We start from the raw sequence: 18235 nt of genomic DNA, 5'->3' as shown, positions 1-18235 counted from the left end.
AGGAAGAAGATGGATTTTACTAAGGGATAGCCTCATTTCATTCAACAATTCAGTATAAGGATTGTGGATTGGAGTAAAGGAGAAGAACAGGAAGAGATTAAAGATTAAAACACGAAATATAAAAAGCTCTATGTTGGCTGTTTAATATAGTCTTCGACATCACTGACAAATGTCACGGTTCAACAGTGTCAGAAACACAGAGCGAGGAAAGCAACCAGTTAGCATGGCTTTTAATGAAAAAAAATGTATCATGTAACACAGTAGTTGGCAAAGAGGGGGGCAGGGGCACAGACATGCAAACAGTTTTTTGTTTTAATATTTTCTTTATTAGGGGCAGGGGCACAGACATGCAAAGAGTTTTTTGTTTTAATATTTTCTTTATTTGTTTCCTGGTGGTTGAATTGTTGAGATTTTATCATATTGTTTAACATAAATGTTTCAAGGTAACATGAAAAACACCGGTTTTGACTATTATGCTATTAGCTACTACCTTGTTTAAGGGTCAAAGAGGACAAAAAGTTGCCTTGTATGGGCTCATATAGTGTTATAACATTTAATGTGGTTGTGAAATCACAAGCTTAAAGGTCAAATTCTGCAAGATATACTGTAAATCCTAAAATGATGAGGAATGATCTACTTGGCAACAGTGGAGACTGATACAGACCTGCTCACCATCCTGAGAAATGGGCTGCAGCTCACTTAATCATTTTAGGGGGAGAAAGATGAAGAAGGAAAAAAGTCCAAGAGGCTCTTCAGCTGAAAGGGTGGCACGCAAATCTTTAGAGGTGTTTCAGAAAGGCCAAAACCCAAAATGAAAACAGCAGGATGTAAAGATCAAGAGGGCAAGAGTGACTGAAGGAACAGTTTCCTGAACACCTGGCGGAATTAGAATTGACAAGGTCAGCATTTCCCAGGGGTCGTGTCCTGATGGCTTCTATGGGAAGATTGTAACAGGACATAGTAGCCAAAAGGGCCACACAGGCTGTATGACCACTGCAATTACGACTAAGGATAAAACAAATGGCTTGAAACTGAAAGCACACTTCTGAAAATTGTGATCTTTACTGTATGATATCTTGATCTGCTAGATGAAAACATCATTAAATTACCTCAGAAGAGGAAGCTACATTATATGGTAATTGAACGTCCTCTGATAGTTGACATTTCACCACTTTGCAAAGTTGTGTAATAGGCCAAGTCTACAGCACAGGAGTACAGTATGAATTGTACTCCTGTCTACAGCACAGGAGTACAGTATGAATGAACACATTAATATTTTAAATGTCTGAAGGATATACAGGCCAAAGACAGGTATTAGAGCAAGGCCAAAAAACAATCATATTCTTAGTATGAATGACCTTTGTTTAAAAGACAAGTCATAGAAGTTAGGTCATAGACAACAGTTAGCCAATTGTTCTCAACCTTTGAAAAAAGAACATGTTTTGCACATTTTGAAAAAAAGTTTTTTGTTGTTTTTTTTAGTTTAGGATATACTGGTGACTTGACTTGAAGTTTTTGACCACCTCAGTAGCTGTTTCGGACATAAATGAAATGGGCAGCACGGGAGCTATCAAAAATGAATACAATCCTCTCATTAGCGGCAACGAGACTTCTATGACCCATTTCCCAATCAAGTCCTGTGGTGAGTCAGTGCCCTCCAACCCCAACCTCAACACTGATGGGATTTGACCAGTAGCTACACTGATGATAGTAATGACATTATTTCCACAGATTTTGTTGTGTGATGGTGATTTTCAATTTAGAAGAGCCTTAATGTGCAAATATATAAATATTTATCCTTATTATGATTTAGGTTGCGGTTTCTTGTATTTTCTTTTTTTATTATTACATTAAATGTAATCTACCGCTCTTACTGTTCTACGACTGTGACAACACAGACATTTTTTTGATAACACTGTATATTAAAAGTTCTCAAGGGATTCAAATAAATAACAATTGTACAACCCACTTAGTTCAACATTAAATGTGGTTTTAAAGGGGTTATTAGTATAGTGTGAAAACTAACAGATGTGAAGCAGTCCTCCCGTTTGAGTGACCGCTGTTTATCAGCTCTCAGCTCCCACGTCTTGTTCTGTCCCAACAGTCTGTGTTCATACTGCTGTTTGACATTGCAAGCAGCAGGCTTTCTTCTCCCAGCAGCCTCAGTGGACACTGTTGTTTAGACTAATTGGTTTCAGAGAGGACCCTGACAGAACTCTCCTCAGCATCAGCCATATTAATGCCCCGTCCCCCATCTCCCAGCCCACACACATGGACACACGAGCACACAAACACACACCAAAGAGCACAGCAATTAAACCCCTAGTACACTAATTAATGCCTTTACAGGCCTCTCATTAGCATTTGTTGTTGAGATGAGCAGTAGGACAAGTAAGCATTTTGGATAATTTTAAGGGAGGAAACTAAAAGCATGGTTTTACTCTGGGGCCAAAGGGCCTTGCATGGCCCACACAAAGCACTGGACTACATCCCAAGGGAGTCCATTACAGTCCTCGGAGGAAGACGTTGGTTTTGAAGATAAGCAGAATTTTAAAGGCAATAAATCCCTGGCACACAGGCAGCTCTTTGGTTGTTAACCAGCAACTTAACCTGCCTTTACTGTGAACAGAATAGGAGATAGATTGGTACGAATGTGTGGCACAATGATGTGCAGTTAAAGAATAGGGCAAAGGCCAACAACTCAACTCAGCCATTTCTGTTGCTATACAGAAAACTACAAGGTAAATTCTTTAAACAGATCTATTTAGTTATTTTTATGAGTACCTTGTGTGTCATTACAACACACTCACTACATCTTTATTTATCTTTCCGCCTCCTTCTGCTTTCCTTCCATCTCTCCTTTCACCCATCTGCTGCGTAATCCCCTACTGCTTTTACTGTGGCTTCATCGCAGCCCGTAAAAAAACCCCAGCATCCTTTGAACTCAACAAAAGAAACCAACATCATGTTTATTATCAAACACAATCATAAGGTAAAAGTTTATCCCCTCCCTGCCACTAAACTCCCATAATGAGTCTGCTGGAAGGGTTTCACCTTGTAGCTCCGTGTAGAGGCAAGAAAACAACACATTCTGGTCAGATTAGGCTGTGAGCTGAGAGGCAGCTAATGCCCCATTATCAAAACAGTCTGAAACAAAAGCATTCTTAAAATACAATAGTATGATTCAAAGTCAGAAAACACAATGGTTATGAAACATTCATTATGAGAAGTTTAGAACTTCGCACAGTTCAAGAGCTAAAAAGAGGATCAAAGTTAGGCAAAGTACAGTCAAAAAATCAAATGGCCAAAAATTTAAAGCATTTCAGTAGGTTGATTTGGTCAATATGACCATCATGTGAATTTCAAATAAATGATCAAAATGAAAATGTAAAAGGAGGTAAGAGGCTATTGTATGTGCCAAAAGTGTGTAACAATCAAGTAGCTCTTCATGTACTCAGTACCCTTGAAGTAGCTCTCGGTTTCTAAAAGGTTTGTGACCCCTGGTTTAAATGAATAACCATTAAAACCTGAAATTAATAGATTACATCAATGGTTTAGGAAGTCTGTGACCTAAAGCCAACTGGTGGCCAATTGGTGAAAGCAACAGCTTGAACAAGGACCTATTACATCCATAGTGTTTAAAGACCATTTCTCAAACCAAGAAGCAACATGGTCTCTACTATTAAAAAATACATTTAATCGCCAAATCAGTTTTAGGAAAAGTACAAGAGACATATTATTTCAATTTTTCCACCTTTGCACTTGGGGCGTTCCTAGCAGACCTGAGAATATACCCAGACTTTGTTCTTCACAGAAGCTGGTAGCCATTCTGACCTTCCCATTATCAGTCTGTGACCTCTTTATTATACCAACCGTCAGTACACGGTGCTGTGCTGAACCTGACCACCCTGCACTGCGGACGAGCCATCATTCTCTCCTCTGAACAGCCTTGCTGGCCCACACAGCCAGAGACATGCAGACACTTAAAGAAATTGTGAGTTCAGAGTAATAGTACGCAGGTAATTTGAGGTCATAGGTCCTGTGCAATCGGAACAGCAGTTCCGTACCTGGCAGCCGGAGCGGAACTCTGAGAGGGACCTGGAAGTAGATATGATGACCTTTTGTCCAGAGGACCCCAAAATATACTCTCTTATCAAAATGACCTTAACGTAGGTGCATGGGAAGGCGAGCAGAGCCCATCCATCACCTCGAAGATTAATCCTCCCCTCTATTCTTTCCCTGAATCTATTAATAATGTCACCAGAGTGGAAAATTTGCAGGAAAGATTTATTCTGATATTGGGACATTTATTCATTAACCTATAAAAGGGGGATTCCATGAGAAGGAAATATGTAGTGAGCTTAGGGAATGCAAATTCATTACTTGTGCTCCACTTGAACTATCCACTACTGCATCAACTCAGCTTCTTTTAGATTTGCTGACATTCTACCCACTAAACCCTGGTGTACACTACAAACAGGAAGGACTAGAATTTCTTTAAAACCATCTCACTCTACCAACTTGGTTCAATTTATTATCAATATTATCAATAAGATTAATAATGTTTTAGTTGTAGTTGAATTTTGAGAGTCCGTGGCTCATTGGCTCCAAACACAAAGAAAAGCCATGGGTAACAGGAGGGATGCCACCTTAACGGCCACCATCTTTGTTTATAGTGTTTGCAGATCAAATGTCATTACACTTTTGTTCAAATGGCATTTCATATAAAAGTGTGCAAAGGGACTTTTAAACAAATTTATTATATGATTATAGGACAAAAAAATGTAATCAAACACAACCACCAACTGAATATTTTTTTCATTGCTCATCACTTGTCTTGATATTATTTGGCTACTGGTGTCAAACACTAACAGCACATTTATGCACAGCCAGTGAATGCATGATCTCTTGTAATTTTCATTAAATTACAATTAAATACACAGATTTATTTCTATGGAATATATTAAGAGATCTGCACAGTTTTGTTTTTTTTCTCGAGTAGTGCAGCACCGACAGCCCCAGAGGAACACTTCAATTAGAGAACAGACTGAGTTGAAACACAGCAGATCAACTCTGGCTCGAAGGCGTTTGTCTCTCTCTCTCTCTCCCTCTCCCTCTCTCTCTCTCTGCCTCCCTCTCTCACCATATCCATCAAAAGTGCTCCATCACACCCTTTCCTCTTCAAGTCTCGCTCACTGTAATCAACCCAGTGCTAATGGCTTATTCTTTCTGCTCCAGCACACACATTTCACTTGTTTATTTTCCCACACTCGTAAATCTAGAAACATGTCACAAGTGCAGTGATATTAGAGAAATAATCTCAGGTAATTATCGAGTGCCCCCTCTCACTTTGCATTTCTCAATCTCACTCACTCACTTTTTCTTTTAACCCAAGAGCAGACAGCCAGGAATTCATGTGTATTTGTATTAAGCTTCAAAAAGGGATCTTCAATTGAGGATTTTTTTTAAATGTAATAAACAAAAACCAGCAACGTCCACTTCCGCACCATGTGTTTCTGTCACCTCCAAATGCGAATACAATTTCTATCCTTTTTTTTTTTAATCATCAAACTGATTCTGCTGGTCACTTACCCATTCCTGTTGGATGAGGCTCACAGCCTTACTGACCCGGGACAGATTTCGGGATGCAAGGATCACATGAGCACCGTGAAGAGCAAAAGATCTCGCTGTTTCAAAACCTGTGGCAAAAAAAAAAAAAAAGATCAAGAAACTGCTAAATGATAGTAGCTTGAAACGTCATCCTCTCGTCAAAAAAAGAAATCTCTCTGATCTGACCATCTCTTAACCAGGTGATTCTTTTGGGTACTACAGAAAAGGGCAGTCAGTTGTTAATTATGTTGGTAATTACACTGGGATGACAGTAATTATGAAAACCCGGCTGATAATAGTGGGTGTCAAATGAAGAATCGAACACACATGACATTCAGACAAAACTCTGGCGTGATATTTTAAAACATCAAAGTGCCTCTGATAAGGACATTTCTCCCACAAAACGAAGTCTGCGGATACGCGCAGAATTTATCAGTCCGCGACTTCCTCTCAGCTCCATGTAGACGCGATAAAACTGACAAAAACCTAAGATAGACGGAGAGAGTTCATTTCTAAATTACAAGTCTAAATGGGTCATTTCAACCCGTAGGTTGAATTAATTTATGAGATTTAATTTTTTCCTTCACCGTATTTTTATTTCCTTTGACATTTACTATCCTTCAAAGTGTCGCAGAAAAGTTTAATGGTGTCGAGCGGTTTCCCATGTTTCACTTTTACAGTAAATACGCAGTGTGGCCAGACACAATCAATTCAAGTTTTTGACTGACAGACTGAACAGGGACAATCACTGATTACGACAAATAGGGGGGTCTTTGAAGCGACTGTATCACAGGACGGATTAATAAGCAGTGTAATTAATCTGATTTTCTTTAAGAGCAATACTGGGAACCTAATTGGGAGGTGAGTGTTGAGGACTAATATCTATTAAAACTCAAAATTGCAGCAGGATTGGAAGCCCTGTCTGACAAGTGAAGCATGGAATTAAATTATATGACACCTTATTAGGTGTAGCGGAGGGGACTGTGGCCGTGAGCGAGATCATTTCACTCAGAGTAAATGAAAATGAAAATGAAAATAATAACAACATGACATGAAAAAATAAGCAGTGTGACTCCCAGAGTAAATATTTTGTTAAAAATGTGGATAGGTTCAAAAAATAAAAATCATGAAATTCTAATACTTCAGGTGCATTTTTTAATAGTAAAAGCAGAAGATAAAAAAAAAAATCTTCCTCCTAACTATGATGAAGGTTTTGAAAACAGCGGATGAACTTGCCAGTCATAAAGACGTCATTCCAAGGCTTAATAAACTGCTTGGTGATGGTAAACAACTGCTTTTCGCTTGTTGTGTGTACAAACCATGAAAGTGGAATTAATCAACACTTGTGTTTTCCATAATGGAGAACAAATTATAATATGGCAGCTCAACAGCAGCAGCAGCAGCAGAGCCGTGTATTTCCATTGAAAAATAACAAGGGCTTGACATTAATTGTGAAATAACGAGAGCGCCGTTGCTGTAACGGCGCCTCCTCACCCTTTTCATGCATGTTGGCAGTCGAGAGGACCTCTGTGAAATTACATCCTGGTCAGGTGTATAACAAAGAGGGCCTGTTTTGGCATTGTATGCCGATGGTGGAACATGACAAGAGGTCGGAGGGATCGTTCTGCTACTCTGGTGGAACAACAGGCGCCACACGCTGTTGTACAACAAACAGATCTAAAGCCTAGATCAGGGGTGTCAAACATACGGCCCATGGGCCAAAACCGGACGATTTAGGGGGTTCAATCCGGCCCCTAATATACTTGTGCTTATTTGCAGGAAAACAAAGGGGGAAAACATGGACTTATTATTATTTATAGGTAATTACGTAAAATTGCACTGGTCCGGCCTACTTGGCATCTATTTAGGCAGCATGTGGCCCTGTACCAAAATGAGTTTGACACCCCTGGCCTAGATCATACACTATGCTGTTCTGATCAGAACCAGCATTATTCTTACTGTTTGACCATGAAAAGCAACTGGGTTTTTTTTTTCATTTGAAATATTAAAAAACGATTTGAAATCTTAAATTACAATAGAAAAAAAATTACAATGCATTGATTTTCACCATAACAAATACAATAAATGATTTGTCTACTGTGGAAAAAATGTGCTTTACTGTGAATGTATAAATCTGTAAAAAAAAAGTGCTTTACTGTGAATGTATAAATCTGTAAAATGTGTAAGATAAATAGTGTAAAATGTCCATTAAGCAGTGAATGTGCTTCATGGTACATTAGGATCTTGGCCCCACTGATATCCCCCAATAATGAGTGTGATTTAGTGATTTAACGCTTTGTTTGCCCTCCCTGGCTCACCACCCCTCTGCAGATTCCCCCTTGTACACAGGTGTATTGGCTGTGTGTAATGAGTTCATTACCAGCCCCGTCAGTGAACGTGTTTATTTGGCAAACCAGAGACGCCTGCTCCTTCTTTCTCTCTGGATCTGCTTCCAAAGAGGCATTTAGCTAAAATAAGCTCTGCAGTACGACTGGACAAAAAGAAGTCAGTTAAGATCATTACAGGACGCTGGGTAAACATAACAGAGGTTTCCGGTTATGACAATAACTGGAAACAAAACACAAATCTCTCTGAAATACATAGACGCAATTATCTGTATAAATATGGATGTTGGGCTTTTACTTTGGTTTTGTTTATCAACTAACAGATCACATTAAAATAATAATAATAAAAATTTAATTTAATGTAATTTAGCATTCAGCAAAATGACTTTTTTTAAATCACTGGGCATCCTGAGTAGGAATGTACCAAAATCAAAAGTCTTGGCTGAAACTGAAAATGAGGAAACAAAGGCTGAAAACCAAAACACAGAGAAGAAATTATTTTGCTAATTATTATTTGACTCTTATTAAAAACAAAGCACATTTCAGTGTAGAGTTACTACAACAAAGTGCATTCTAAACAGGTGCAACTGCTAAAAGATATTTTTAAAAATTCTCTGTAAGCCTACAACATAATAGTGTATCAAAACCGAGATGCAGATGGAACCATAATAATAATAATCTTAACAAAACACACACACATATGTATGCATATATATATGCCTATAGTTTTTCTTAACAACTTAAACGCACCACTTGTTGTACCACACAAACAGAACGTTACAACTCTGTTTTACCGGCAATGTTTGTTGCCTTACATAGGGACGGACAGATCAAGAACACTATGAATCTGAGGACCTCATTTCCCAAAACTATTTACAAGGGATGGCTCAAGACAACTTTTTCATGTCTGATACCAATATAATACTACATCTTGTATGTGGCACCATTACCGCTACCAATATGATACTTTTTTTTTTTTTTGCACAATGTTTTTTTCAAAGACCAATATTGAACCGATATCCATCCTGAGTATCTGATTGAGCCATCCCTAATTGTCAGGGCAGAAAGTCCTGCTTCAAAAGACCATAAATAATTTTAGCAGTTATGTCAGAACTTATTCCACCATTATTTTAGAACACTGACAAAGTTTATGTTACAGGTATGTCACATGACCCTGACAAGTGCCTTGACATGTGTCAAGTAATTTAAAAATATAAAACATCTTTAACATTGATTATCAATCATTTCAAAATAACATGATATTTATTTTTTTCAGTGCTAGTCCTGTACCAAATGACCCTCGGGGTTGGGGTGAAACAGCAACCAGTACACTGCTACTGCTCCCACCTCCACACACATACACACACACACACAGAGACAGACACACACTTCATGACTTTTAAGATCCCTTCTAATTCCCCTCCATTAGTCCAGGAGGAGGGAGATGTCACCCCAAAAGTGGGATGTACGGTTAGTAATTACAGCCCAAGGTTGAGCTGTTCCAGGTGAGAGCGCTGGAGTGGTTCTATCGCCCTCCCTGTCCCATCCCGCTATCCTACTCACCCCCGACCACCTGCACCTCCCCCCACTGCTGTCTCACCATCCATGTAACCTATCAAAGTGTGCACCCAACCCCCACCCCTTAATCTTCCTCTGACCCTCTCTGTCAACCTCCAACTCCCTACACAATCTCTCATCATGGGCTCACACCATACTGGTCACTCTGGCTGCCCCCGTGACCAGACTTATGCGAGTACCGACTGCCTCACATGCACTGACACACACGCGCAGGGAGGAGAGAGAGAGAGAGAGAGACAGAGAGGGAGAGAGAGAGAGAGGGGTAAACAGGGAGCCCAGAAGCCTACTCATCCACACAAATGGTATCTCCTGAGTATAAGGCCTATTTTCATCCCGTCAACAAAATCCCTTCCCATCATGCAGTTCCATCCCCTGATCATCTGCAGAATGTAAGTTGAATGGGTCCATAAAGTACTCAACTACACACAACAACCTTAAACTCTGTTTTTATATGTAACCTAGAGTCTTTGACCAAATATCTATACTCTCTCCTCAGCTGATTTAGGTTTATTATATTACAGCTGTAATTAATACAAGGATCTGTTCTGATTAAAAGGAAAAGAGAGTCCTCGGTTTACCACGTCCTCAACCTACAGCATTTGGTAGTTACGTCACCATCTCCCATACATTTTTTTAAGTTTTGTTCCATCATTCTGGCATGCAGCATGAGCAAGCAAATAAATTGTCACTATACGCGGAAGACGACTTTGTTAACAATCACCAGTTGTACTCCATAACTTTAACTTTATTTACGTAGCACTTTTCATACAATAAATGTATAGATCTCGTTGTGCTACATTTGCTTTCTTTCTTTTGTGTTTTTTGGGGAACTTTTTGGCCTTCATTATGTGTATGTGTAGTGACATAGGTACTGATGTACAGTAGGAAAAGAGTTCATGACTTAAGGCAAATATCTTGTCATGTCGCACTGTAGGAACAGTCGAGGAACCCGTGTATGTTCATCTCAAAGCAGGAGGGCAATATTCCAAGGCCGTTCACACAAACACACACGTGGCCCTCTGAATACCAACACAGATGTGCCGCAGATGTCATTGAAGCCACACACCAGCCACTAAGAGATGCTCAAAGACACACAAACACTAAGACACAGGCGCCACACGCTGCCCTCACCAGGATCATCTTTTTATCCATCTAATTCTTCCACGTATGAATAATGCATTCGCCTCCTTACTGGGACTTGGGTTTTACACATCGCTGCACAGGTCTTTAAGGGGGTCCTTATTCATAAACAGCAGTGCAGTAAATACCAGAGCTTTGTAGCCAATTTAATGGCAGTTATGCTTAACAAATCTGCCTCGATCTAATAATCAGCGACAAAGCTTGGCTGTACCTTTAATCTACACACGGGGGCTCCTGCGGCTCCTGTAAGCCTGGGATCTCTACATCCACAAAGAGGAGAGCACTGGCCTGACACATAATCCTCCCAAATCTCTACTACATCAACAAAAACACAGTGCTGTGTTAGTCTTTCATGAATAAAAATAGCATTCAAAGTCTTAATGCACTGCGGAGACGGTGAAAAAAGACACTCAAACGTTACGAGGATCTCCTCTCTAAATCCTTGCTATTTCCTGTCTCAGCGGCCAAGAGAGTTTTTCGCATCTTTTTCCAGGACTGACACAGTAAGTGGATTTCAGTGGTATACATTTACTCACAGTAAATGTTTCTGATAATCTGCATTGTTCTAAAACTGACTGTGCAGTGTAGAGATTAAAAACTAATCAGTTACTGAAACTTACTCACTAGACCAGTGGTTCTCAAACATTTTTGGTCATTTCCTACTTTAAATAAATGGGGATTTTCAAGCCCTACCTGCCGCAATCGCCCCAACGAAAATCTGGAAAAATATTCTTACATTTCAAATTTATAACTACTAACATCAATTAACATCATATTTTATATTACATCAAAAAACACAAAGAGAGAAAATATGTGTTTCACCAGTGGGGCTCACCCCACACTTTGATAAGCACTGCACTTGGCCATGCTATCTTCTAATGTTGTGAATTTTCTGTACTAGAATTTATTTACTGTACTATTGAACTAGAACTTAATTGCCTTTACTATGAAAGATGTCCATTAATTGTTTTACATGTACACACTCCCCTGACAGCAGCTTTGTTGTTTTTAGCACAGCGAAATAACCCTATTTATTCATCTGAAATGGTCAAAACCTGCCATGTTTGACTCAGAATCCGTATCAGTCTCTTGTTAAATATTTCAAAATCAAGCATCTAAAAAACCATCTATGGTTTATCTGATCTGATACCCAAGTCCAAATGCTCAACTTAACTTTTCACAATATGCTGTAAAAAGGGACCTTATCATCTCAGCAACAGCAGCCCACGGTATCCTGGAAATAAAAAGAAGGTATTGAATTGATATCGGTATCAGCAGGTGCTCCAAGTTGCAGTATCAGTATCGGACAGGAGAAACCTGTATCAACCCCCCTCTAATTCAAACCCAGTGCAGTTATTGGACCACAGGTCAATATGTCATTTTCGGCCGTTATACAGATTGTCCTTACAGAACATGGCATTTGCTGTAGGAGGCTGGGAGGTTGAAGCTGCTCCCCAGCTACAAATACATGCATGTGTTGATATGACAGGTGGTCAAAGTGGCTGTCATGGAATAAAGGTCAATGCAAATGTCAGAAATAACATAAAAACAGTTACCAAACACTTAAACCTGACCAATGTTGAAGAAAAAAAAGGTTCAAGTTTTGAAACTTATTTCCTATGTTGAAAAGCAAAGGTTTTTTTTTTTTTGCGTGGACCAGCTTTGGCCATAGATAGCGACAATTGCCCTTTAAGGACAACTGCTCCACAAACCCCTGGCCAGTAAATAACCTGGGAGTTAGCTGGAAGGAGAAGAATTAGGGACTGAGCAGCAGTGTGTAATGGGGATGGATAGGAGGCTAAGGTCTGGGTCACAACCACTTAGGAATCAATGCAGAGGTATAGGTGTACAATCACAGGTCTATAAGAGCCAGAAAACATAAATAAAAAAAACAAACAAATACAGTGGATAGTAAAGAGAAGGAGAAACAGAAGGAAAATAAACTGTGATCATTTATTTCCATTATCGCAATTAAAAACACCATTCAAGTTAGTAGTAGTTTTCAATTTGGCAAGGAAGGCATAGAGAGGAAGACTAATGGTGAGAACTGGGTGCAGTAATCACATCAGCAAAACAAACTGCATTACTGTCCCATCTCTGAGCTGGAACACAGTACCACACTGGAGCTTTAAGGCTGGAACTGCAGCTAAAGATTATGAGGCATGACACACAGTCATTGAGGAAATATGTCATGTTCATATGCATTACGAGAAATGTACAACATTTAAATGTGCATAATAGCAGACACAAGCTACCAAAAACTTGGTAAAAAAAAAGAAAGATGTCTAACCGTTAACTCTATTATTAATGTACTAGAGTAAAACAAAGGTTGTGCTAATATGGGTTTATTAATCATTTCCAACCTTTAAAATGACTGTGGTTTATAACGTTTGATGCATTTTGTTTTAAATAGACACTTTTATTTTTAAATTAAAACTTCAACCCAATTAAGAGAGTTAATAATAATAACCTTAATCGAGGTTTCCAACGAAGGCCAGACGAGACACATGATACGGTAATGGTTGAAAACGATAGCGTCAGCATTATAGACCTTCTGCGCCCTCTTGTGTTTTTTTCTTACACTTACATGTGGAAAAGTCACAAAATACTGCATAAATCAGGACTTAGGGACAATGTTTAACACATTCCACTGTGCCTGTCATGCACACACACGAATTTCTTTACAGTCGCTATTAGTGACAGAATACGCAATTCACGTAGGAGCTCTGTAAAATAAATATATAAAAAATATTGCAAAAGTATTCAACTACAAAAAGAGGACATTCCTGCAGTTAACATTTCCTGCACAAGCAGTGTGTTTAACATTTGAAAGCATTTGGTTTACATTTGTTAAGAGTTACCCCAAAATGGGTTTGTTGGTGGAAGGTAAATGTTTGAGTTTATTATACATTTTATTTAATAAATAAAGGTTTGAGTTTATTATACATTTTATTTAATTTCTTTTTTTTATTTTAATGATCAATACATTTAGAAATTATTTTTGGAAATTGTGTGTATAACATAACACATAAAGCATCAGTTACTGAGACTGGCACTTCGTTCTTACAAGATATATAACTGACATATGATATTAACACCATTTTAAGTGCATGTATTGTGGTTTCTTTAAATATAAACTTTTTAAAAACGACAGTAATTTGTAGAAAATATTACAAAATGTTTTTGGTTATGTATTATATTACAAATGTTTTACAAAATATCAATGTAAATTATACCACAGCACATGTTTTTCTTTCTATTGTTTTTTTGTTGTTGTTGTGACTTTACAGACTTTCTCTGTTCAGTTTGCAGACATTTATTGCAGTATAAGAATATTGTAACTGATGACCTAACTGCTGCTGATGGTGGGTTAGTGCACGTTATGTTTCTGTTAGACGTAGAACTGTCAGTTAACATTTTTGATGCACCTGCTGACTTTCGTAAGACTGGATAATGGCACGTGCAAAGAGAAAGAAATGTATCAGTTTTCCTCACAAAAGCTACCAACCTACCTGGTGTGATGCTCATCTGATATAAACCAATGGACAATAGAAATGTGTTCTGTGATTATATGAGGCCACAATTTACACAATTTTTACCAGGCTGTTGTTGCTGGGTGCAAAACCCAGCGTCTCTGATCAGTGACCATAGCATAGGGCATTTGCATAAACTGTATGTGAAGTTTATACTGATGTGGAAGCCTATTTATAAAGCCTTATGGTGATGCTGTTTGATCCCTTCAAGACAACATCTCTGCATAACTGCGCTGATGAGGTAAATGAAGAAGCTCTTCTGAATACGTAGCTAATACTTGTTTTTTGTTAACCTACATTAAAAGTAGAATACATTTATTCCCACACCATTATATATTCATTAGACATTTGCCGCACATGCATGCACATCGTTCATTACAGTTAGCTTTGCATCAAACCCAGCCAATCTAAATTAACTCTAATATAATAACGTTGTTTTTTTTTTAATTAATATGTCATTAGTTCAGTCTAAGTGCGTCATTTGGAAGCTAACGTAAATGAATGTGGCGGTGCTGGAGTCTGCAGATAGGAGAGACCTAGTCGTTTAGCCATTGTTTTAAAATATACTACACCGCCACCTAGTGTCCTCATTGTAGAAGCACATGTCTAAAAATAATTAAAATGAAATGAAGAACAGATGGAATAGGGGTTAGGGAGGGAGAGACGGATGGATTGTTGTGCCACTCACCAATACCAGCGTTGGCCCCAGTAACAATGATGACCTTGTCTGAGAGGTTGTGACCTTGAAGGATCTCGAGGGCAGTGGTGTTACCGTCATACCGTTTTGGCTTTACGGTCACATCCTCTACTGTAAAGGCCTGGCGTGGATCAAAATATGTGGTCCTCTTGTTGATGTGACTAGAAAATGAAAGAGAATTCAGCATGTCACCTGCCAACGACATGTACAGGAACAAGACAGTTAAAAATGAATACTTACTCAACATATATGATCTGCCCTTTTTCATCAATCTCTTGCTCCCATCCATAAGGTAGATCTGCAGGGAAAGATCAATTATGAGACTATTTTAAACAATCTATAGGCATTGCATCACAGTTTGCTTCACATTTCATACCTGCAAAGTGTTTTAAGTAAAAGTAAGTAAAATGAGCCAGGTTAAGGATGATATGATATTATATTTAATAAAGATAATAAACTATTAGAAATCATATATATATTAACAATAAATATGTATAGTAAAGTAACACATTATGTGAAATGATGTGAAAATATGTTGTGTATTGTCTATGTCAAATAAGTGTCTTGGAGTAAAAGCAAAGGGATCAGTTTTTTTTTAAGCTTAGAATACAGTTTTAAAGTTTTAAAGATTAAATTTGAACCTGGTCAAAACCTTTCACAAGTACAAGAAATGTCGTAAACCCAACATGCTCAGTGTTAAAATGTGAATAAAAGCAAGCAAGCATGGATATTAAAGAAGGGATAAATGTCAATCAACAATAAAGATGCAGAGAGGTTTTCTCGGTTTTCAGATGCTCAGTATATGTACAACAACCAATTCATAAACTGAAAAAAAAGAAACTAGGAAACCTCCAGCACAGCGCCTTTTCTTTCCAGTCTTGGGGTGTTCCCACTGCGTCTTCATCTCATCATGGCTGGCAAAACACAAAGACAAACACTGTTTTGTTTTTCAAACAGATTTATATATTTTTAAACACAGTTAGTTAATGTTTAACAGCAACACTGAAAAATGAACCTTAGTCTTAAGTGGTTTATTATTTTTAAATGGGGGGTGAGGGGTTATCTGCATTATGACATCACAATGCACTGAGACGTCAAAGAATACAAAAAGAAGCAAGTTGAACAAACATTACTGGTATTCAGAAAATTATTTTTGTATTTTGTTGACTGGTGATTTTTGTTAATTGTTCAATGAGCTAAAAACAATAAACTACAGGGTGTTGTAAAAACAGTGTCTTTGTTAAAAGCGTGCAATGAGCTTGTTGCACAGGTTAGCTTGAATAGGTTTAACAAATCATGTGGTCTGTGATCAGATGCAGTTATTTATGTGTTCACATCTGTAAAGACAGTGAGAGTTGCGTTGTGTCACCAGCTTGGTTAACATCAACCCTTTCTGGTGCTGTGAACCACCAGGGTGCATGTGGACTGTTTTTTGCTCAAGTGCACACTAACAGCAGACAGAGAAGGCATGTTAGGAAGCAGCAAGACAAAATAAAAAAAGTAGTAGTTCACAGGTTAGAGAAAAGGTTTTCTGTACTAAGGTTAAAATGGGAGTCTGGCCTGCAAATATTTGCACACAAGGAACTACTTTCGCAACAGCTTCTTCCATGCCACTGTGAGAAATATTGCAGTTCATTCCACATCATTCACACTCTGGAATTAAATCATTTCATCTGCTATGAAATAAATAATGTGCAATACTACAGCTCACACACAATACTGTATTTACTTTTAATGTAAATGTTTTAAAAAAGGAATGATAGTGATGGCACATGAAATGTAACGATGTGGAAATGCTTTGTCAATCTTGAAATGGTGAAATAAACAGTAAAGAAAAAAGAATATGAAAAAAAGTTTTATACTATTTGCATATTCTTTTTTCTCTACTGTATCTCATGACCTTAGACGTATGCAGTCTGTTGCATATCAGGCTCTTGTTCTTTTTTTAAACATTTAAATATTTTTTAAAAGGTTACATTAAATTGGATCATTACAAGAAATACAATTAAAATAAATATTTATAAATATTTGGGGAGGTAACTTGCTAAAGTAGAAAGCAAATAAGAACATCATCCTATTTTTTCTGTGTTAACTCTCATGTTTTTGTAGTTGACATACATCTATGTTCACCAGGGCTAAAGAGACCAAACCTCGTTTTGTTTGTTGGTCGTTAGGAAATAGTATTAATTTTCATTAAATTCTCTGTTACTCTTTGTCAGTCCAACATGACAATATTTTTGAATAAACGGGGGAACACCATGTTTACTAAAAAAGCATGACTACAAAAAGGTTAAAAAAATTGTCTGTGGTGAAAATGGTCACTTTTAGGCATGGAAAAATTAGGTTCTGAGACAGGGCTGGACAAAGGACTGTCAGACACGGAACGGGTATTTACAACGGCACTGATATTTCACTAATTTAAGTATAATTTGCACCTGACATTTTCATCAGTAAGTTGCTGCCCAGAGAAGTAACACAAATGGGACACAAAACTAGTACAGGCACAGCAAATAACAAACAATTAAAGCAAAACAGTCGAAGGAAACTAGGCAAATACATGTCATAGATAGGAATACACGTAAGTAAAGTAATACAGTAATACAGAATTTCAAATGTGAGTAGAAGGAGAATACTTACTTGGCATAGTAAATCCATCCGTCTTTAGTAGACCTCTCTTCCCATCCAGGCGGTAACTCGTCCTCGCTGTCTGTATCGTCCATGCCGGCGTATTTCAGAGCAGCCATTGCTTCACTTGTTTTAGCACGAGCTACAGACAAAAAAAATGTTTTTTAACAGCTGTGAACAGTAAATGTAGCAGTTAGCACACCAAAATCAGGTAAACAGCTAAGTATCCCCATGCACTTCCGCAACAATACAGTGACGAAAGCCGATGTGGCTCTCGGGATATGTAGGAGTGAGGCGGAACATCGCTTCAGCGGTGACGCTAATACACTAAGCGGAAGCTACGCCTCTTTTGAATTACCCATTCAAAATGAATTGATTACAACACGTGATTGAAGCTTTTATCGACCTCAAAAACACTTTTTGTTATTCTTTATTCTAAACAAGGAAATATAAATATAAACACATATTAGCACAGAGCACATAATGCAATTGAAGGACCGAAAGCCAGTGCCCATTTTTATTTCTTTATCTATTTAATTATTCTTTTGTTTAATGAGTGCATTGAATTTTAGCAGAAGAACTGAGATAATGAAAATGTTATATATATTGTTTAGCTTTTTAAGGCTTAAAATACTGCAGTAGGTAGAACACTGTTGTGAGTTTGGAAAATCCTAAAATGAATTGAATATATACTATTCTATATAAAC

General features: G+C 37.9%; 1 protein-coding gene across 1 annotated transcript in view; it reads right to left on the bottom strand.

The window, feature by feature from the left end:
* Window positions 1–17816, bottom strand: part of wwox (WW domain containing oxidoreductase) — a 45098-nt gene extending 27282 nt beyond the window's left edge. The window contains exons 1-5 of the mRNA XM_008311960.3: window positions 17541–17816; window positions 15753–15817; window positions 15144–15201; window positions 14895–15064; window positions 5593–5699 (exon numbers count right to left, since the gene is read on the bottom strand). Of these exons, the coding sequence (XP_008310182.2) occupies window positions 5593–5699; window positions 14895–15064; window positions 15144–15201; window positions 15753–15817; window positions 17541–17647 (507 nt within the window). The 5' untranslated portion in view covers window positions 17648–17816. The remainder of the gene's footprint in view (window positions 1–5592; window positions 5700–14894; window positions 15065–15143; window positions 15202–15752; window positions 15818–17540) is intronic.
* Window positions 17817–18235: the final 419 nt, after the last annotated feature.

The sequence above is a fragment of the Cynoglossus semilaevis genome, chromosome 6 (genome assembly GCF_000523025.1).
Source record: "Cynoglossus semilaevis isolate Cse_v1.0 chromosome 6, Cse_v1.0, whole genome shotgun sequence".
In the NCBI taxonomy this organism is placed as follows: domain Eukaryota; kingdom Metazoa; phylum Chordata; class Actinopteri; order Pleuronectiformes; family Cynoglossidae; genus Cynoglossus; species Cynoglossus semilaevis.
The sequence above is the reverse complement of the archived record's forward strand: the minus strand, read 5'-3'. Positions and strand labels throughout refer to the sequence as shown.